Here is a 20,285-nt window from a genome sequence, read left to right on the forward strand (position 1 = left end):
TTCATTTATCCTTTTTAAAATAGCTCTAACTTGCCCTTTGGCCTATATGATTCTCAAAATGACTCATGGCAATGATTAAAAACAATACTACCAACAAAGAAGAATAAAAATTAAACAGCAATGATAACAAAAAAAGAAAAGCTAAGCAACAAGAAAACTTCCTACACCCAAAAGAATGTGCCCTGTGAACATCTTAGAGAAAGAGAAGCCTTTTCGAAACTCCTCCAGGTAGTTCCAATATAGCAGAGACACAAAGGCACAGGAGATTCATTTGAAGATGTGCTTTCAGCCACTCCAAAGCAGAATACTGCCCTGGCAGGACTATGGTTCAGTTCTTTAGAGAGTGGGGGGAAAAAGGAAGGTCTGGATTCTAATGGTGAAATAAAACACACAAGTTCTGCAATATAGGTCCAGCCTATTACGTGGATTTTTTATACACAGATTTGACTCAACACGAATGGCCACTGCAAATGAGAAGGAATGTGCTGATCCCTGGAGAAGGGGAAAAATGCATCCCTTTAAAATCAGTTTAAAAAACTGAACAGTCCTTTAACAATACAATAGCCTCCTTAATGAAAGAGAGAGAGAGAGAGAGGGCAGCTGGCTGACAATCCATCAATCCTTCTCTCTCTCCAGGGGACCCCTCCCTTCCCCCTGAGCAAGTGAAAAAAGGTGATCACTTTGCATTGGTGAAGGGAGGGGCTGAGTGAAGCGCCTTTGTAGGCGCTTGGAGGAGGACTGATTGATGGATTATCTTCTTAATGACTCTTACATCACAAAGGTCAGCAAGCCTGTTTTTAAATCACAGGAGCAAAAAAACTGTTTTTTAAATTGATTTTCTATAGTGCATTTTTTACCATCCATATGAGTGCTTGGAACGGAACCCACACAAATAATGAGGCTCAACCTGTATATTGACCTTACCCTTGCTGTGATGAGGTGCTTTGTGAACTCTGACTTCGAACTGTAGACCACAACAGAGAAGCTGAAATAAATAGACAAGAGAATTAGAAACCAGCAGTTGCACTTGGTCCCTGCTTTTTTAAACAGGAAAAAAGCTATACCAATTTCAAATTAGGAAAGACCAACAGGATGGCTTTATTAAATTGCTCCCCTTCCCTTAAAGTCTTTATCAATTTGGTCTAAAGATTGCACAAGTATCATCAAGACTCAGCTTCAAGAAGTTCCTAAAGTCCCTTATGAAGGAGAGATCTGGTGAAATGAGAGCAGGTGGGCTTAATGGATTTTTGCAGACTGGGGCATGACTCTAACAATTTGAGGTTTTAGCTTTTCTGGCTTAAATGAGTTGCAAAACATAAGGATAAAAATAGTTTAAACAAGGTTTCGCTTCTAAATCTAATGCAGACAAGAAGCAGAAGAAATAATGACAACAGAGTGAAAAATGATGATTATTAACTTGACCAAATTAATGGCCAGATTAGTGAAAATCCCCTTTTGGAAAGAGTTATTCCTAACAGCTTATTAGTTTAATCGTGTTTTTGCAGTCATAGCATTGGACTGACTTCCCTTGCAAGAAAAATCTACACAAAGTAATTATTTACAGGGGATTTAACATGAAAAAGTGGGCTATGAACTCAGACACTTACTCAGAATAGCTACTCTAAGAATTTTAAAAACCTTGGAGGCCCCTTTCCCTTCTAATTCTACCCTCTGGAACACAATAAAATTAACAGCCTGATCCAACAGCAACTTTACATATATACAGTCAATGAAGTCAGTTCACTTACATACACCTAGTTTTGCACAAGATCAAACTTTCTGTGTTCAGAAAGCAGGTGTTGAGAAAAAAAACAACCCAGTAAACCCCATTGGTCTGAGCTGACCCTCCCCCCTCAAAAAACCTTTTACATTGTTCTGATTAACCAATGGCTTTGATCTAGAGAAGCGTGAGCAGAGTTCCACTCACATAATGCGACTCTCATAACTATGTTTTCCTGTTACAGCCCTTTGCACCCCATGAAAGCCACTCCTGAGACTTGAGAAATCCTTCAGAAATTGATACTGCTTCTCCTGCATGAGCAAAAGCATTGTCTGCTTGTGCAAGGGAGCATCTGGACCGATACCGTTATTTTAAAGTAACCAGTGAGGTTCAGTTACCTCACCTTCTGCTCCTCAAAGTAAGCACATCCGTTTTCTGCTACACAGAAAAAAGGTTTTACAAAGAAGGACCAGCTGGTGACATGTGCATAGCACCCCTTCCTTTCCAACTCATGATAGTGATGCCAACTTTTTGCACAAGAGGAAGCCTGGCACCATGCTGAAAAGAGAATTTTGGTTTTGAAAAAATGTACTACACATGCAAAGGAATATACTAGAACAGTGGTTCTCACACTTTTCTTACCGGGACCCACTTTTTAGAAACAGAATCTGTCAGGACCCACCAGAAGTGATGCCACAAAAAGCAAATGACATCATTGAGCAAGAAAATTTTTAACAATCCTAGGCTGCAATACTACCCACACATACCCAGGCGTAAGCCCCATTGACTATTATTGTTAAAAGCATATGCAGACTATTAAAAGTATAGATCTGTAGTATTTCCCCAAATGCAGTCAACATACCATGGGAGCATCAAGTCTAATAAATTAAAAATAAAATACTGAAATGAATGGGGACCCATCTAAATTGGTTCACGACCCACAGCTTGAGAACCACTGTACTAGGTTTCTTGATTGCAAGAATTTCCCTACTGACAATCATTTTTGTGGTCTTGTTCAAATCTAACTTTACTTGTGGACTCATTCCCTTCCTTCCTGCAACTATATATGCTAACATTAAATTCACAAGCATGTATGCATGTTTCCTAGCACAATGCATGTAGTGCTCCAGCTAAACTTGCCTAGATTTCAATTCAACAGAACTGGAATGTTTCTCTGAGTAGGCGATCATTTATCAGGGTGGCAGTGATGGTGGTGGAAAGCATAGGACACTGCATACTGGCAGGCAGGAAGTAGACTGTAGGTAGGACAACTCCAGCAGATGCAAGAGGAAGAGGAAAGCAAATGACAGTACAAGACAAACTATATTTGCTCTAAAACCACTGCGTGTGTGGTAATATGTTCTCTAGATTAGTGGTTGCAATCCAGTAATCATCTAGGAAATAGTGGAGGCTAGTCATAGATTACACTATTCCAAGAGCTATTAAGTACACTTATATATCACTTTTAAAAGTTGACAAAGTGGTTTACAAAGCAAAAGGAATGAGAAAACAGTTCCCCATTTCAAAAGGACTCAGCCTCAAGGAAATGAAAGATATACTAACAACAGCCCCTGGAAGGGATGCTATGCTGGGATGAATACAGACCGTGTTATTCCCCCTTCTAAATACAAATGCCACCACCTTAAAGGTCCTTTTCTTCCTAGTTAGCAGGGAACACTGGGCAAAGGACAGAGCCTTTCAAGCTTTTTCATCTCACAACACAGTGACAAGGCACTAAAATTGTCAATGCACACCATCAGTTTTTTGACCATCAGCAAGACACACCATGTTGCTAGTGGGGGGTTCAAATCCCCTAATTGCCTTACTAATAAATGACAGTCCCCCAAATCCCTGTAGATTTAGCACACCTATAGAAACTCTATGGCACACCAGTTGAAAACCACTGCCCTAAAAGGTTCAAAAGACATTAGAAGGCCCTCGAAAGATGTTGATTAGAAGATGTCAAAAGACATCTGCAGGCCCTCCCTGCAGACGCGTGTGGCCTCTGGGAACCCAAGTGCCTCTGGGAACTAAGTGCCAGGTAAGGCACCGAGAGTTTAGCATCTGGGCGAGGAGAAGGCAAGTAGACTTCTGAATTTTGGAGAAGGAGAGGAGGAGGGGGAGGAGGAAGACAACAAGAAGGTAAGTGTACTCTTTCTAACTCTTTGTCTTTCTAACTCCCTGTCTTCTAACCTTAACTTTAACTTTAAATCAACCTTAATTCAAAGTTGAAAGTTAGCACCTAAGGGAGGTACATAGGTCTACTCTGAGCAGGAGCAGAGTTCTACTCATGAGTAAGAGCCCAAGGGTCAGGCACTTAATTCAAAGTTGAAAGTTAGCTGCACCTAAGTTAGCACCTAATCTAACTGAAGGAAGGGAGGAGGATAAAGTGGAAAGCCAGTTTTTCTACTTGTTTTAAATTAAACCTATACTTAACCCAAGTCAAACTTAATCTAAGTTAGAACATAACCTAAATAGTTCAGTAAATTGGGACACAGGATCTGGAGAGCAATAAATAATTAAACAAACTCAAGTAAAAACTAGCTTGAGGTTACAAAAACAGTCCAGCCTAAGAGAACAGAACTAGGAGGGAAAGAACTTAGGAAGGGCCAGTTCCCAACCACCCAAGCATAGTCCATTTTAGAAATTCAGCATCACCACCTTTAGGAGGCAATAAGAGCCCCATTGAGCTAATCCAAGCACTCCATTCAGGAGCCTGCAGAGTAGATTACACCCATCAGCAGCCTTTTGTCTTCCTGAGCTTTTGTAAGTTCACCTGGGAAGGCCAGCCTCCCTTTCAATCAGCAAGGAAGGAGGCAGGAGGAGCCAGCCAGTAGTATAAAGCTAGGGCCTGCCAGCGCGTGAGCCTCTCTGCAGACGCGTGTGGCCTCTGGGAACCCAAGTGCCTGGTAAGGCACCAAGAGCTTAGCATCTGGGTGAGTTCAGCAGCAGGGCAAGGAGGCCAGGGCCCCATACACTGCCCTTCCTCTTCCCTCGAGCGCTGCTAACCAGTGTAGGGTTTTTAAAAGTACCCCTAAATAAAACAACAACACAAAAAAGCTATGCAGTCAGACAGCCAGCAGCAGGGTGGGGGCTATCCAGTGTTCTGCATCGAGTGCCACACGTATGATTATATGCTTCTGGGGCATGTCATGGGTGTGTCCATGGTGCAGGGAGCTCCAGGGTCTCAGGGAACGCGTCCGCTCCCTTGAAGCCTTGGTGGCCGACCTGGGGAAGCAGAGAAAGGCAGAGGAGGACCAAGGGGAGACTTCCGGGGACGATCAGGCTTCGTCCCAACCTCAGGCGTGCAGCTCCTCAGCTGCCCGGGTGGGAAGTCTCGGGGCTGGAGGATGTCATCCTGGAGAGGAGGGAAACAATTCCCTGGGGGGGACCCTTTCTCCAGGGGACGGGCCCGTATCCGAACGCACTCGGGATACTCCTCGGCGGGAGGGGGGTCAGGGGCTTCTCGTAGCGGAGGATTCAATTATTAGAAACATAGAGAGGGGGGTTTGCGACGGATGTGAGGACCGCATGGTGACTTGCCTGCCTGGTGCGAAGGTTGTGGACATCACTTCTCGTCTAGACAGGCTGGTAGACAGTGCTGGGGGAGAGGTAGCGGCTGTGGTGCATGTCGGCACCAACGACGTGGGCAAGTGTAGCTGGGAGGTCCTAGAGGCCAAATTTAGGCTTTTAGGCAGGAAGCTGAAAGCCAGGACCTCAAAGGTAGCGTTCTCTGAAGTGCTACCTGTTCCACGCGCAGGACCAGCTAGGCAGGCGGAGATCAGGGGTCTCAATGCGTGGATGAGAAGGTGGTGTAGGGAGGAGGGGTTTAGATTCGTTAGGCACTGGGGAACGTTTTGGGACAAGCGGGGCCTATACAAGAGGGACGGGCTCCACTTGAACCAGAATGGAACCAGACTGCTGGCGCATAACATTAAAAAGGTGGCAGAGCAGCTTTTAAACTGATCCCTGCGGGAAGGCCGACAGGAGCCGAGGGGCATCCGGTTCGGGACTCCTCATCCCTATGGGATGAGGATGGGGAGGTTAGAGAACAAGACAAAGGCAGAGTAGGAGAAGAAATTGGGAAAGGTAGCGTGATGGGATGTGATAGACTGTTTGGCACAATGAGAGGATGCGGGGATAAAGGAGCAAATAAGCAGCCCATCCTGGGGCATTCCGTGTATAAATGATTTTATGCGAATGCCTGAAGCCTCCGAGCAAAGATGGGAGAACTGGAATGTCTGGTGACAAGGGAAAACATTGACATAGTGGGCATAACGGAAACCTGGTGGAATGCGGAGAATCAGTGGGATACCGCAATCCCGGGCTATAAACTCTACAGGAGGGACAGGCAGGGGCGTGTTGGAGGTGGGGTGGCCCTTTATGTTAAGGAAGGGATAGAATCCAGCAAAGTAGAGATTGAAGGTGGGTCCAACTCCACCGTAGAATCTCTGTGGGTTAAATTACCAGGCTTGTGCAGCGATGTAATACTGGGGGTGTGCTATCGTCCTCCAGACCAGAAATCGGATGGGGACCTTGAAATGAGGAAACAGATCAGGGAGGTGACAAGGAGGGACAGGGTTGTAATCATGGGGGACTTCAATTATCCTCATATAGACTGGGTCAATTTGTGTTCTGGTCACAATAAGGAGACCGGATTTCTTGACGTGCTAAATGACTGTGGCTTAGAGCAGCTAGTTACGGAGCCCACCAGAGGGCAGGTGACTCTGGATTTAATATTGTGCGGTACACAGAACCTGGTTAGAGATGTAAATGTTACTGAGCCATTGGGGAACAGTGATCATGCTGCGATCCGTTTTGACATGCACGTGGGGGAAGAATATCAGGCAAATCTCTCACAAAAACCCTTGACTTCTGACGGGCGGACTTCCCTCAAATGAGGAGGCTGGTTGGAAGGAGGTTGAAAGGGAGGGTAAAAAGAGTCCAATCTCTCCAGAGTGCATGGAGGCTGCTTAAAACAACAGTAATAGAGGCCCAGCAGAGGCGTATACCGCAAAGAAAGAAGGGTTCCACTAAATCCAGGAGGGTGCCTGCATGGCTAACGAGCCAAGTTAGAGAGGCTGTGAAGGGCAAGGAAGCTTCCTTCCATAAATGGAGGTCTTGCCCTAATGAGGAGAGTAAAAAGTAACATAAGCTATGGCAAAAGAAATGTAAGAAGGTGATATGGGAGGCCAAGCGAGACTATGAGGAACGCATGGCCAGCAGCATTAAGGGAATAATAAAAGGTTCTGTAATTATGTTAGAAGTAGAAAACCCGCCAGAGAAGCGGTTGGCCCTCTGGATGGTGAGGGAGGGGAAGGGGAGATAAAAGGAGACTTAGAGATGGCAGAGAAATTAAATGAGTTCTTTGCATCTGTCTTCACGGCAGAAGACCTTGGGCAGATACCGCTGCCCGAACGGCCCCTCCTGACCAAGGAATTAAGTCAGATAGAGGTGAAAAGAGAAGATGTTTCAGACCTCATTGATAAATTAAAGATCAATAAGTCACCGAGCCCTGATGGCATCCACCCAAGGGTTATTAAGGAATTGAAGAATGAAGTTGCAGATCTCTTGACTAAGGTATGCAACTTGTCCCTCAAAACGGCCACGGTGCCAGAAGATTGGAGGATAGCAAATGTCACGCCTATCTTTAAAAAGGGAAAGAGGGGGGACCCGGGAAACTATAGGCTGGTCAGCCTAACATCCATACCGGGTAAGATGGTGGAATGCCTCATCAAAGATAAGATCTCAAAACACATAGACGAACAGGCCTTGCTGAGGGAGAGTCAGCATGGCTTCTGTAAGGGTAAGTCTTGCCTCACGAACCTTATAGAATTCTTTGAAAAGGTCAACAGGCATGTGGATGCGGGAGAACCCGTGGACATGATATATCTGGACTTTCAGAAGGCGTTTGACACAGTACCTCATCAAAGGCTACTGAAAAAACTCCACAGTCAGGGAATTAGAGGACAGGTCCTCTCATGGATTGAGAACTGGTTGAAGGCCAGGAAACAGAGAGTGGGTGTCAATGGGCAATTTTCACAATGGAGAGAAGTGAAAAGCGGGGTGCCCCAAGGATATGTCCTGGGACCGGTACTTTTCAACCTCTTCATAAATGACCTGGAGACAGGGTTGAGCAGTGAGGTTGCAAAGTTTGAGGAGGACACCAAACTTTTCCGAGTGGTGAAGACCAGAAGTGATTGAGGAGCTCCAGAAGGATCTCTCCAGACTGGCAGAATGGGCAGCAAAATGGCAGATGCGCTTCAATGTCAGTAAGTGTAAGGTCATATAGGTAACTTTAGATATAGGCTGATGGGTTCTGAGCTGTCTGTGACAGATCAGGAGAGAGATCTTGGGGTGGTGGTGGACAGGTCGATGAAAGTGTCATATCGGTAACTTTAGATATAGGCTGATGGGTTCTGAGCTGTCTGTGACAGATCAGGAGAGAGATCTTGGGGTGGTGGTGGACAGGTCGATGAAAGTGTCGACCCAATGCGCGGCGGCAGTGAAGAAGGCCAATTCTATGCTTGGGATCCTTAGGAAGGGTATTGAGAACAAAACGGCTAATATTATAATGCCGTTGTACAAATCGATGGTAAGGCCACACCTGGAGTATTGTGTCCAGTTCTGGTTGCCGCATCTCAAAAAAGACATAGTGGAAATGGAAAAGGTGCAAAAGAGAGCGACTAAGATGATTACGGGGCTGGGGCACCTTCCTTATGAGGAAAGGCTACGGCGTTTGGGCCTCTTCAGCCTAGAAAAGAGACGCCTGAGGGGGGACATGATTGAGACATACAAAATTATGCAGGGGATGGACAAAGTGGATAGGGAGATGCTCTTTACACTCTCACATAACACCAGAACCAGGGGACATCCACTAAAATTGAGTGTTGGGAGAGTTAGAACAAACAAAAGAAAATATTTCTTTACTCACTGTGTGGTTGGTCTGTGGAACAGGTCCTTGCCACAGGATGTGGTGATGGCGTCTAGCCTGGACGCCTTTAAAGGGGATTGGACAAGTTTCTGGAGTACGGGGTACTACAAGCCATGATGTGTATGCGCAACCTCCTGATTTTAGAAATGGGCTATGTCAGAATGCCAGATGCAAGGGAGGGCACCAGGATGAGGTCTCTTGTTATCTGGTGTGCTCCCTGGGGCATTTGGTGGGCCGCTGTGAGATACAGGAAGCTGGACTAGATGGGCCTATGGCCTGATCCAGTGGGGCTGTTCTTATGTTCTTATATAAGTGGGAACATTAGAAGCCCTTGGTGAGGAGCTGATTCAAATAAAGGTGGGGCAGGGGCAATATTGCAGGTGCAGGCTGGGGCAGGAGAGGGAAACAGAATTACTTCAGTAGTACGGAAAGGCTGAAGGCGTGAGGAGGGTCAGGGGATGGCCCGTGGTGCCTCCTAGAAGGGGTGAGAAACAGCCGCTCAGCAAGGGGCTGTGAGAGGTGGAAGGCAAAAGTCACAGCGAGAGAGACTGGAGAAGAACACAGAGGAAGCCCAGAGGTGGGGGTTGGAGGGTAAAACTAAAGCACGCCCATTAGGGGGAAGATGTGAACAGGCTAAGCAGGGGAAAGCAGTGAGCACCACCACAGACCGCGGATGTGTGGTGGGTGGGGAGGCAGTGCCTCCCCACTGGAGTCCTTTAGAAGCACCGCCGCAGTGGGACGCGCCCAGGCACCCACAACCCACACGCAGTGAGGCATGCCTCCCCACGGGGTCCTTAAGTGCCACCACTGTGGAAGGTGCTTAAGCACTCACGACCCACCACTCAGCGCGTGCTTGTGGGTGCTTGGGTGCCTGCCACGGCGGCGACGCTTTTCCAAGGACCCTCCTGGGGAGGCTCTGCCTTCCCACCCACCGACCAGGCCCCCCGGAGCGCGGGAGCGGCAGAGGCGCGGCCCGCAGGCCAGCCGCACGCGCACCCCCGTCCTCACCCGCTCGGCCCAGAAGACGCCCACGCGCAGCCCCGGACGCAACCGCCATCGGCGTCCCTCTCCGGCCTCTCTGCTCGCCGTTCCAAGGAACCGGAAACGGAGCCGCGGGGGGGCGCGCGCAGCGATGCGCCGGCGCCGGCCGGAAACGAGAGCGCGACACTCGAGGGCCACCCGGAGTCGGTGCGCGGCGCTCGAGGCCGCGGCGATGGCGACCTCCGTGCAGGACTTCGTGTCTCGCCAGGCAGAGCTGCTGAAGGAGGAGAGGGAGGCCGAGCTCTCGGAGGCCAGGTACGGCCAGCGGGCAGGCGCCTGGAGAGACGGGGCTGGCGGCTTAGAGAGACACATGTGCGCCTCTGACCATGTGCAGAGTTTTTCTCTGCGAGAGGAGCAGGAGTGTCTGCAGAGAGCCGTCGGGACTCCCAAGCGCTGTGGAGCCGCTGGTCGAAGCCAGACACTGCCCTTGGTGAGGGGGGGAAGGGCAGGGCAGGCTGCCCCCCCCTTACCTGTCAGGGAAGCAGCCGACTCTATAGGGGGCCTGGCTGCTTGCCTCCCCTCTGCCACTTGCCTGGGGGCCACAGAAGCAAGGAAAGCCTGTCTGGCCTCCTGTGGGCCAGCAGATCAAGGCCTTCTGGGACTTGTTGTATTGCTGTCTGATGCAGGGATGTGCAGTGGGTGGGGAGGCAGTTGAGGCAGTGCCTCCCTACTGGAGTCCAAAGCACCGCCACTGTGTGAGGCACCCAAGCACCCACAACCCACATGCGGTGAGGCAGAGCCTCCCCACCGAAGACCTTTGAAAAGCACCACCACCATATGAGGCACCCAAGCACCCACAACCCACACGCAGTGAGGCAGGTGAGGTAGAGCCTCCCCACCAGAGACCTTTGAAAAGCACCACCACCGTATGAGGCACCCAAGCACCCACAACCCACGCGCAGTGAGGCAGAGCCTCCCCACCGGAGACCTTCGAAAAGCGCTGCTGCCATGTGAGGCGCCCAAGCACCCACAACCCACGTGCTCCACCTCACCTACCTTCCCACTCACCGCACATCCCTAATCTGATGTAGGATACCTATGGGATCATTTTGGTTGGAAAGTGGAGCATAAATCTTCAAAATTAGTAGTAGTAGTAGTAGTAGTAGTAGTAGTAGTAGTAGTAGTAGTATGAGACTTGGAATAGAATAGTGGCTAACAGCACATCCTGTGCTAGCTTCGTGACAGAAAAGCTTAGGGTGCAGTCCTAACCCCTTATGTCGGTGCTTTCCAGCACTGGCATATCGGTGCCAATGGGACATGTGCTGCATCCTGCAGTTGGGTGTCACTCACGGAGACCTCCTCAAAGTAATGGAATGTTTATTCCTTTACCTCAGAGCTGCATTGCCCTTATGTCAGTTCTGGAAAGCACTGACATAAGGGGTTAGGATTGCGCCCTTAGTCAGATACCACTGCCTGAACAGCCACCCTGACTAAAGAATTAAATCAAAAAGAGGTGAGAAGAGAAGACATTTCAGAACTCATTGGCAAATTAAATATTTCCGGTGAGGCCTGAAGACCCTTCTGTTTAGACAAGCCTTCTGGGTTCCTGGCCTTTTTAACATCTCTTAACATTTTTTAACATCTGCTCACAGGCCTGAACATTTTCTAATTTGCTGCCCTATGCTCTTTGCCTGATTGGTTTTTACCTGACTACTGTTTTTATGATATTTTATCTGCTTTTAAATTATGTTTTTAACTTGTTTTAACCTTGTTTGTAAGCCGCCTTGAGTCCCTTCGGGCAGAAAAGTAAAAATAAAGTATAATAATAATAATAATAATAATAATAAAAGATAATACATGGGAAATGTTCTGCATTGCTCAGAAGGTGCTATACAAACACTGAAGTATAATTAACATTATTGCTTTTAATTTTCAGCAGCAGCATCCTGATCGCATGGTATTTTGCAGTTTTAAAACTGAGGAAACAATAAGGGTGCAATCTCAACCTGCACCACTACAACCAGGTTGCAGTGGCCTGCACTGTATCCAGCACAGGTTAGATCCAGGGTGCAGGTCACCTGGGGATAAGGAAATATATTCCCCCCTTACGCTGTGTCAAGCCCCAATCTGCCCGATGGGGCTATTCGGATCTGCGCCAGCTATTTAGTTGGTCCACATCCAAGCAGCCCATGTAATGCTGCTCAGGCTGGGGACAGGGGTTTGAATTTGATGCACGTTGCTGTTGGCTGTTCTGCGTCCTCCTGGGCCTGATCTGCCTTATGTTCTGCCCTCCCCCTCCCAAAAAAGCCTCCTTCCCATCCCTGGAACACATTCCTGCCACCATCCCCTTGCTCTGCCTGGTGCAAACTTACCCCATCTGGCTGGCGGAGGGACTGGATCTGACCCTGGTGAGCTGGCTCCAGCCTCTGTCCTGGCCCAGCTGACTCCCAAGTTTGTGCAAATGTGCCCTATGGCACCCTATGGCACATTTGCAACACTCAGGAGCCAGTGCAGGAATCCTGAGCCGGCTCAACTGCAAGTTTGGATTAGGCTATAAGGAAACAATCTTTTCTTTCCTACTGCTTTGCAAAGTTTAACCTGTCTTATAGAAATTAGAGAATGCTGTTTGCCTGCTATTAAAATAAAACTGTGGGAAAAGGTGGAAAAAAGACGTGACCAAGTGGCAAATCTCTTTAAAAAATATTTAGAATGGTATAAAGCTACCCCGTCAACAGTCTTAATTACTTTGAATGAGACTTCTGAGGCCTAGTACCCACAAACATTGTGTGGCAAGATGATCTGTGCAACCTTGCCACTATCTATATTTATTTGATTTATATCCAGCTTTTCTCCCCAGAGAGCACCCAATATTCCAGAATGCATTACAAGAATCTTACTTGGACAAGCATTACACTTAGAATAACTGTGAGGGAGCTGCTATTAAGCTTGTCCTTTCCATACAGGTCAAATAATTTAACCATATTCTTTCTGCACTAGAGTATGTTTCGTATTTGTTGGCTATCTTGGGTAGTGTTTCTTTGTTCTCCATCAGCATTGTCCTTGGCATTCTCCTCTGTTTTTGGGAAGGTGGAAAGGGAGGGCTAAACCAATAATTTGCTTTCCAGCCCTTGCATTGTTTTTCTCTTTCTGTGTGCTTTTCCAGGGCATGGCAAGAAAGTATCTCCTTGAAAGAGCTGCAGCGCAGAGGGATCTGCTTGTTGAAACTTGAATTAACTTGTCAAAGGACTGGGTTGTATGGCCAACTGCTTGTTACTTTCCAGCCTAGAAAACGTGGCTTGGAAGCAGAACTGCCATGTAATAGTTTTGGACCTGGTAAGTAAACAACTGTTGCCTTCCAAAGCTAGCCAAATTTGGATACAGAAACTCCCTGCTTTACAAATATTTGACTAGCGAACATTATCCTTGGTTTTACTCCAGCTGTTGTCCTAGTGCAGAGTGTAAGGGAGAAGAAATGGAATAGGATCTGGCCACATGCTCATGCTGCTGATCCTACCCCTCCCTCTCCCATTCCACCTCCCACCCTTCCCAGAAACTCCCCATTATTCCCTGTCCCGCACCCTACCCACCCACACCAGTGTCCTATCTGGTGCTTACAGACAGTGTCTTCACTGCTAGTGAGCACTCAACAACTGTACTTCTTTTACCCTCATTTTAAGCCAGGGGATGTTTTACAGCTGGTTAGTTTGAATCTTAGAGAGAGAGCAGATGCAAGTAAGTTGTGGGGGTTGGAGGCAGCTTGTTTTAGAGAAGTGGAAGATTGAATTGCTCAAGGTTTTTGAGGTCCTTTTGTATGCCTTGGGATGCTAAATGGTAGGGTACTTTATTATAGTCCAGTCCTACGCAATTTTACCTAGAATTAAGTTTCACTGTGTTAAGTATGGCTTACTCCCAAGTAAATATGCATAGGATTGCAGCCTTTATCATTTGCTATTTTGCATTCTGAATGTTTTCCTCTGCAATGGTTTGTCTTCTGCAGGTGACATTGTGGGACTTTATGAAACTGCTGGTCAGAATGATCAGCTTGCTACAGGAATTGTCACTCGCATCACTCCAAGATCAATTACTGTTGCAATTGATGAGCCTCAGAGTAGCCTTGTGAACTTGGACCAGGAAAACTCGTATCGCCTGCTGAAACTTGCCAATGATGTCACATACAAGAGGCTTAGAAGGTAAAGCTACATAGAACAGGCTGTGGCTCATTACACATTCAGAGAATAAGCCTATTTTCCTTTTAAAAGCTATAATAACTGGGGAAGGAAAGGGCACAGTCCTCTGTCCTGACTAACTCACAGGTCATTCAATTGCTGGACACAAGGAGCATAAAAGGATCACAAATGCCGGATCTATTCGTAGCCATCTAAAGACTATCTGTATTTGTAGTGGGGATTTTCTTGTCCTGTCTAATGCTAATGAATGGAGAGATTGTGGAGGTGAAGGAACACCCACCTATGGAATCTTATAAGAGATGAACCACAAGCTGTTGGGTAAGCTGTTGGGTCAGGTACAGTGTGAAGATGCCTCTTCATTTGATTTGGCAGTGTTGGCCTTTGGCCTGACCCTTCCATGTCCTGCACTGACTTGATGCATATTGTCCATTTTTAATGTTGTGCGCTTTGTCAAGTATGGCAAAGGCTGCAGCATATAACGTCCCAATCCTATCCAACTTTCCAGCACCGGTGTAGCCAGTAATGCAGCCCCGAGGTAAGGGAACAAATGTTCCCATACCTTGAGGAGGCCTTTGTGACTGCCTCCCCACCACAGGATGCAGTGCACTCCCCATTGGCATGGCTACATCGGCATTGGAAAATTGGATAGGATTAGGCCCTGAGTTTGCGGTCAGATTCATATATGTATATACTTTACATTGGATAATAACCCGAGTCATGTTCCTTTTGAAGACTGTGTCATATTAAAGAGTTGGCCTCTAGATGGTTAATACAGTACCATACATATTTTCTGAAATCTGAAGAAATTATTTTTAAGATCATCTCTTGCGTTCTCTCCTTTGGCAGGGCATTAAATTTGCTTAATCAGTATCACTCTGGCCCAGCATCTGGCCTTATTGATGTCCTCTTCTATTCTTCTGAACCAAGTTATGCCAGCAATACAAGTAAGAACATTTACATTTCTTTCTGACTGAGGGCATAATGGCGAAAGTTTGGAAGACTGAAGTGACTGCAGCACATGCCTTTCCAACCATGATTTACAAATATGTTGAACCAGCAATCCCTGAGAGTTCTGCTCTTCAGTCCTTTGTGATGCCTTTTGCGGAAAAGATATAGCTATAACTTCTGCTTCAATGTTAGCATCACCTCTGTCTTCCCTACCCCATTGTACTGGTTCTTTTACCTCACCAGTGTCCTGTTCTGGCATAAAGTTGCCATCAATATTCACTGTTTATGGCTTTCATTTATGGCTTTCATAAATCTGAAGTCTGATGGTGTAGTTGTTGGTATACGGGAAGACTGTGGTCATTATGAGGAGTCAGTGAACTTCTGCAATTTGCCTGTCTATTTAGCAAGGCTTGGGAGCTGCAGACCCACTGGCTCTGTAAATTTTTGTGACTCACCTTATTAACAAGGATGATAAATGTAGAATGTGTTGTAAAAGGGTTCAGACATTAGGCTGAGATATTCAATGCTGAGATGCACTCCACCAAGTACCTGTGCTTTGTAGCCTCTTCTATTTTAATGTGACCTGTTGGAGTATTTTCAACTGTGCCCCATACCCAGTCTCAGTGTTGGTTGGTTAATCCTGCCCATTTGTGTAGGCTCGCATGGGGTCTGCTTTCAGAATATGCCATCATTTAGTCAATAAAAAAGTCTTAAGTTACAATTAATTTATTATAGGAGTTTTCTTACTGTATCAACTAAATAACCCAGTTGTTCTTAGGAATACCTGGAAGAAAAGGTCACAGTTTTGTCTTGTTTTCTCTGACATGAACTGTGTTTGAACATTATGATGAGCCGTGTGGTGTATAATTCAATCACTGGAGAAAACTGTCACATGCTTTCTTATACTAGCTATGGATTCCCTGGGCTAAATCCCTCTTCCTTATTATATACACTAATTAATGGGGTCTATTTAATTCCTCTCTTTTATTCCCTATAAGGGAAGAGAGTAATGGTTCCCAGATACCTCAATGAGACCCAATCAAAAAGGAATAAGAAACACAGAGTTTACTAAAATTCATTAATTATTACAACTAACAGAAAGGGCTTCTGCACAATCCAGATGTAGTTGGCTGAAGGTACAACAGAAGATACAACAGGCTCCCAAACCTGCAGGACTCCCTCAAGGCAGAACCCTTTTGTCAACCTGCTGAAAACAACTACAAAGAAAAGATAAAAACCTAACGCAATCTAATTTTTACTGACTAGCCAGAATTAATTTTTCTCATTTACTCATACCACCAAAGTGAGGCTAACTCTCCCTTAGGTCTCATCCACCAGGAAGACAACAAAGTTCCCTTCTCTAAAGGTTTTTATCCTCTCCTCTAATGAACTCAGACATTCTCAACTGAATCTTTTACACCCAAGGAGCCCTAGCTACTCTAATATCAATGTAAGAAAATAGGAACCCATATGAAACAGTTTCATGGCACCCTTCACACAACAAAATTAATTAATCTGGGCTTCAAGTCCAAGCAGGAGCCCAGATCTAGCCGCCCAGCAAACCTCTGCCATAGAGGCCGAAGTTCAACCAGGAGCCCAGGTCTATCCACCTGGAAGAAATGGCTCTAGAGCGCAGTCAGAATGGGAGCCCAGGTCTACCCAGCAGGTAGATCTGGGCTCCAAGTTCAGGTGGGAGCCCATGTCTACCCACCTAGCAAACCTCAGTCACAGAGGCTGAAGTTCAACTGGAAGTTCAGGTCTACCCACCTGGTTGACTTGGGATTTGGAGTTACGAGTGCTCATATGTCATCGTCCCCCCAAACACAAGCATTGGATCTGTTCCTGACTCACTGATAAACTGCCCCTGCATCTGGAGGTTCAATGTAGCCATCATGCTTAATAACCACTGGTAGACTATAGTTCACCATGAATGTTTAGAATCAACTTTAAAAGTCATCTAAGCCAGTGACCAACTCCACCCCACCTTCCCCACCAGTGGTATCGCTAGGGTTGGTGTCACCCAGTCTGACAACTCATGGTGTCACCCCCATTTATTTATTTTACTTTATTTTTTACTATAAATCAGTACAGGTTACCAAACCAATCAGTAACCAACAAAAAAAAGTGGCCAAATTGATGACACTCACACAACTGATTAGGAGTTTGACTGTTAGCTCTGATACATGGAAAAGGGAGCTCACTTACGATAACCATACTTATTGGTTCCATGCTGTCTCATAATAGCACCTTATTAGCTGTCATAATACTTAGGCTCACTGATCAGTTTTGAGTTAAAGAAATCCATTTTTTGTGACATAAGGCAATTGTGTTTCCTTTTCTGGTTATTTGGCTGTAGCTTTTGATAGAACAGAGATATTTCAATGCGGTTTGTTTTATTGCACTCTGCTGTAAATTACCGCAGACATCCACCTATAAGTCAATCCCACAGATAAGTCGAGGGCAGGTCCTGAGCCAACAATCATGGAATTTTCTATGACCCTCGGATAAGTCGGGGGTTAAACTTAGGGGGGTGTCTGACTAGTTTTGTCTGATTTTACCCAAGGCCAGATCCTGAAAGATAACCTACCACTAATTGTTACCTTAGAACTGTAGTCTCTAATTTATTAAAAACATAGTAGTAGATCATAAGATACGTTTTTATTCTTTTTAAATTCTGCACCACCTTTTGTAAACACTATCAGAGTAAGTGCACTGTAAACAACATGCCAGTAAAACAGTGGTTCCCAACCTGGTATTCATATACTCCCAGGGACACTCAACAGGACCTTTAAGGGTACTTGAAAAATAATGGAATAATGGCAAAAAAAGTCAGGTTGTGCTCCAGAATGCCTTGCAAGGACCAGCAAGGCAGGAAGGGAGGTAGCTAGTTGGCTGTGAAAGCCCCACCAATAGCTAGTTTTTGGTCATCAATTCATGTATGAACCAGTGATTGAAAACCAGCACAGTAAAAAAGCTGAAACATAATATGGAAAAGGATAATATGGAAAAGGACTAAAGGATGCCAACAATATGGAAAGTGATCAATCACCCAGAATTTCTCAGGATACTTCTGGTGCAAAACAGTGCAAAGGCAGAGTCTTCTGTTCTTCAAACAGATGAAAAGAGAAAATATGTGATGAATACGTGAAGTCTGAGAGGAGATGGGGACTTGTATTATTACAAACATTTTGCTAATATGAAGGGTACAATTTATGAAAATGGGTGGCCAAGGGATATGCAAGTGAAAAAGGTTGGGAACCACTGCAGGAGAACCATGAATCAAATCCACCTTTAAGGTGTCTGGTGTTTTAAACCAGAAGCTCTACATTCAACATACAACCCATAACACATAACTGGGAGTGTGCAATTCAATTCACAGCAGAGAGGTGCAGCTGCATATATTTGCAACCCTTTTTACTCAGAAGCAGACCCACTGCTTTCCATGGGTGTTATTCTTAAGTAATGGTGTACTGAATTGTAGCCTGGGACTTTGTTTCAAATGGAAAGGAGGATCCATTCCATGTTGAAAAACCTGCTTTGCAAGCATTTGCAAAGCAGAACCAGGCTGCAGCAGCATTTGCAAAAGGGAAAGAAGGAAGGAGAATAAAAGGTTAACTTTGGCTGGAATTTCCCAAGAAAGTTACTATAGAAACAAATGATCTCTACATTGCTTCTAATGAGGGTGCCTGCCTGCTGCTTGAGAAAGAAAGGAAACTTTTCAGAGTTGAAAGGCTCCGCCCTCTGACCCGGAAATAAGGCAAAGTGATAATTTGAGCTTGATTATTTGGCAAAAATTTTAAGTGAGTATCCACGGTACACATCGAATGTTTTATAACATGATGATATTATTCCTATTTATTCCTAAAAACCACATATTATATTATTCCTAAAAACCACAATTTTCATGATTTTGGTCACTAATGGTGTCACCCCCTCAGGGTGTCACCTTATTAACACCTTATTGGTTCCATGCCATGTCATAACAACATCTCATTGGCTCTTTGAATAACAGTCTAATTGGTTCGTTTTGAGTTAAGGAAATCTACTTTTTGTTACATAAGACGCTTGTATTTTTGTTTTCTAGTATTTTGACCATAACTTTTGATAGAATGGGGATATTTCACTCCAGTTTTTTTCTTTGCATTTTGCTGTAAATTATGCATCGAATAGTATAATATGATGGTGTTATTCCTAGAAACCACAGTTTTGGTCACAAGAGATGTCACCTCCCCCTGCACCTTGGCACTTGGGGCCACCTGGGTCCCCCCATTTTGACACCACTGGAATAGTCCCCTGCTAAAAAGCTGCCTGCACCCAGAAGACTAGCTCATCAGGAAGAACGTTTGGCTAAAATCTGTGAATTGTATATAATGATACCCGGGAACCACCAGGGGTCAGCATTTTCCTGTGAGCAGCATGTACACAGCCATGCTGTTACCATTCCTATTTTTATTCTAATATTTTCCTGAGGTGTACGTCTTCAATTTTGTGGATAGTTCTATGTGAAGGAATGATTTGCCTAACTAAACAGCAGATGGGCAAGTTCTGGCACTATCAAGTTGGATCCGAGATACTTGTCACATTTATCTTTCATGTTTCAAAGCAACTTGAGACATGGTGAGCCTCAAACCTGATGTCGGTTCCCAGTTCCATGTGCCACCATGACAGCTGATCACAGGAGAAACCAGCAAAAAAACATCAGAACTGGGAGGTGGCCATGGAGCCTATCAGAATTGGGTTGGTTCAGTCATAACCTTCCTGATTTTCTAAACCAGACATCATGTTCCCGTGGCACACTCAGATTTAGGGCGCAATCCTAACCCCTTATGTCAGTGCTTTCCAGCACTGGCATAGCGGTGCCAATGGGACATGTACTGCATCCTGCACTTGGGTGTCATGCACTAAGGCCTCCTACAAAACAGATTTGAAATCCATAATTATTATCCTTATTATTATTCTTAAGAATATCGTTATACTGCTTGTCATAAAAAATGTTCACAAATCGGTGTATATAGCAAAGAAAGAAAAAATGGTTCCCTGCTTCAAAGGAACTTACAATCCAAAAATAGATAGCGGGTGGAGGGGATGCACCAGCAAATAGCTGCTGGTAACACATTATGTTGGGAAAAACAGGGATGGTTGTCCCACCCCACCCCACTAAATATAAGAGAACTGCAGATTTTAAAAGGTGCTACTTTGCCCGTTACCTGGGGGTTCCAGTTCCCAGTTGGTGGGCATAGTAAAGATGCAGAATAGATTTGGAGGTTGAGTTATCTTACTGTTCTTGGCAGCCTGGTTTAGCAAAGGTGACAGCACTGTCTTTTTCTGTTCTCCTTCTCCCTGCAGATACAGAGGAATTAAATTGTCCATTCAGTGTCTTTTGCCAGCCTGAAATGAAAATGCCTGTTCCATGTAGCATTTGCCAAACTAACAACGAGCAACAACTCCCACTTACCAACTGTTCCTCTTTCGTAAAACCCACTTCTGATTTTTCAGTTGCCTTCCTCTGGACCAT

General features: G+C 45.5%; 2 protein-coding genes across 2 annotated transcripts in view; one reads left to right on the top strand and one right to left on the bottom strand.

Annotated features, from left to right (window-relative positions):
* The window catches only part of MRPL21 (mitochondrial ribosomal protein L21), a 30,305-nt gene extending 20,546 nt beyond the window's left edge, over positions 1-9,759 (bottom strand). The window contains exons 1-2 of the mRNA XM_066635966.1: positions 9,663-9,759; positions 925-985 (exon numbers count right to left, since the gene is read on the bottom strand). Coding sequence (XP_066492063.1) covers positions 925-985; positions 9,663-9,711 — 110 coding nt within the window. The 5' untranslated portion in view covers positions 9,712-9,759. The remainder of the gene's footprint in view (positions 1-924; positions 986-9,662) is intronic.
* A 78-nt stretch (positions 9,760-9,837) lies between these two features.
* The window catches only part of IGHMBP2 (immunoglobulin mu DNA binding protein 2), an 84,086-nt gene continuing 73,638 nt past the window's right edge, over positions 9,838-20,285 (top strand). Inside the window, exons 1-4 of the mRNA XM_066632272.1 lie at positions 9,838-9,950; positions 12,799-12,968; positions 13,633-13,825; positions 14,669-14,766. Of these exons, the coding sequence (XP_066488369.1) occupies positions 9,868-9,950; positions 12,799-12,968; positions 13,633-13,825; positions 14,669-14,766 (544 nt within the window). The 5' untranslated portion in view covers positions 9,838-9,867. The remainder of the gene's footprint in view (positions 9,951-12,798; positions 12,969-13,632; positions 13,826-14,668; positions 14,767-20,285) is intronic.

Source organism: Tiliqua scincoides, chromosome 1 (assembly GCF_035046505.1).
Source record: "Tiliqua scincoides isolate rTilSci1 chromosome 1, rTilSci1.hap2, whole genome shotgun sequence".
Lineage (NCBI taxonomy): Eukaryota > Metazoa > Chordata > Lepidosauria > Squamata > Scincidae > Tiliqua > Tiliqua scincoides.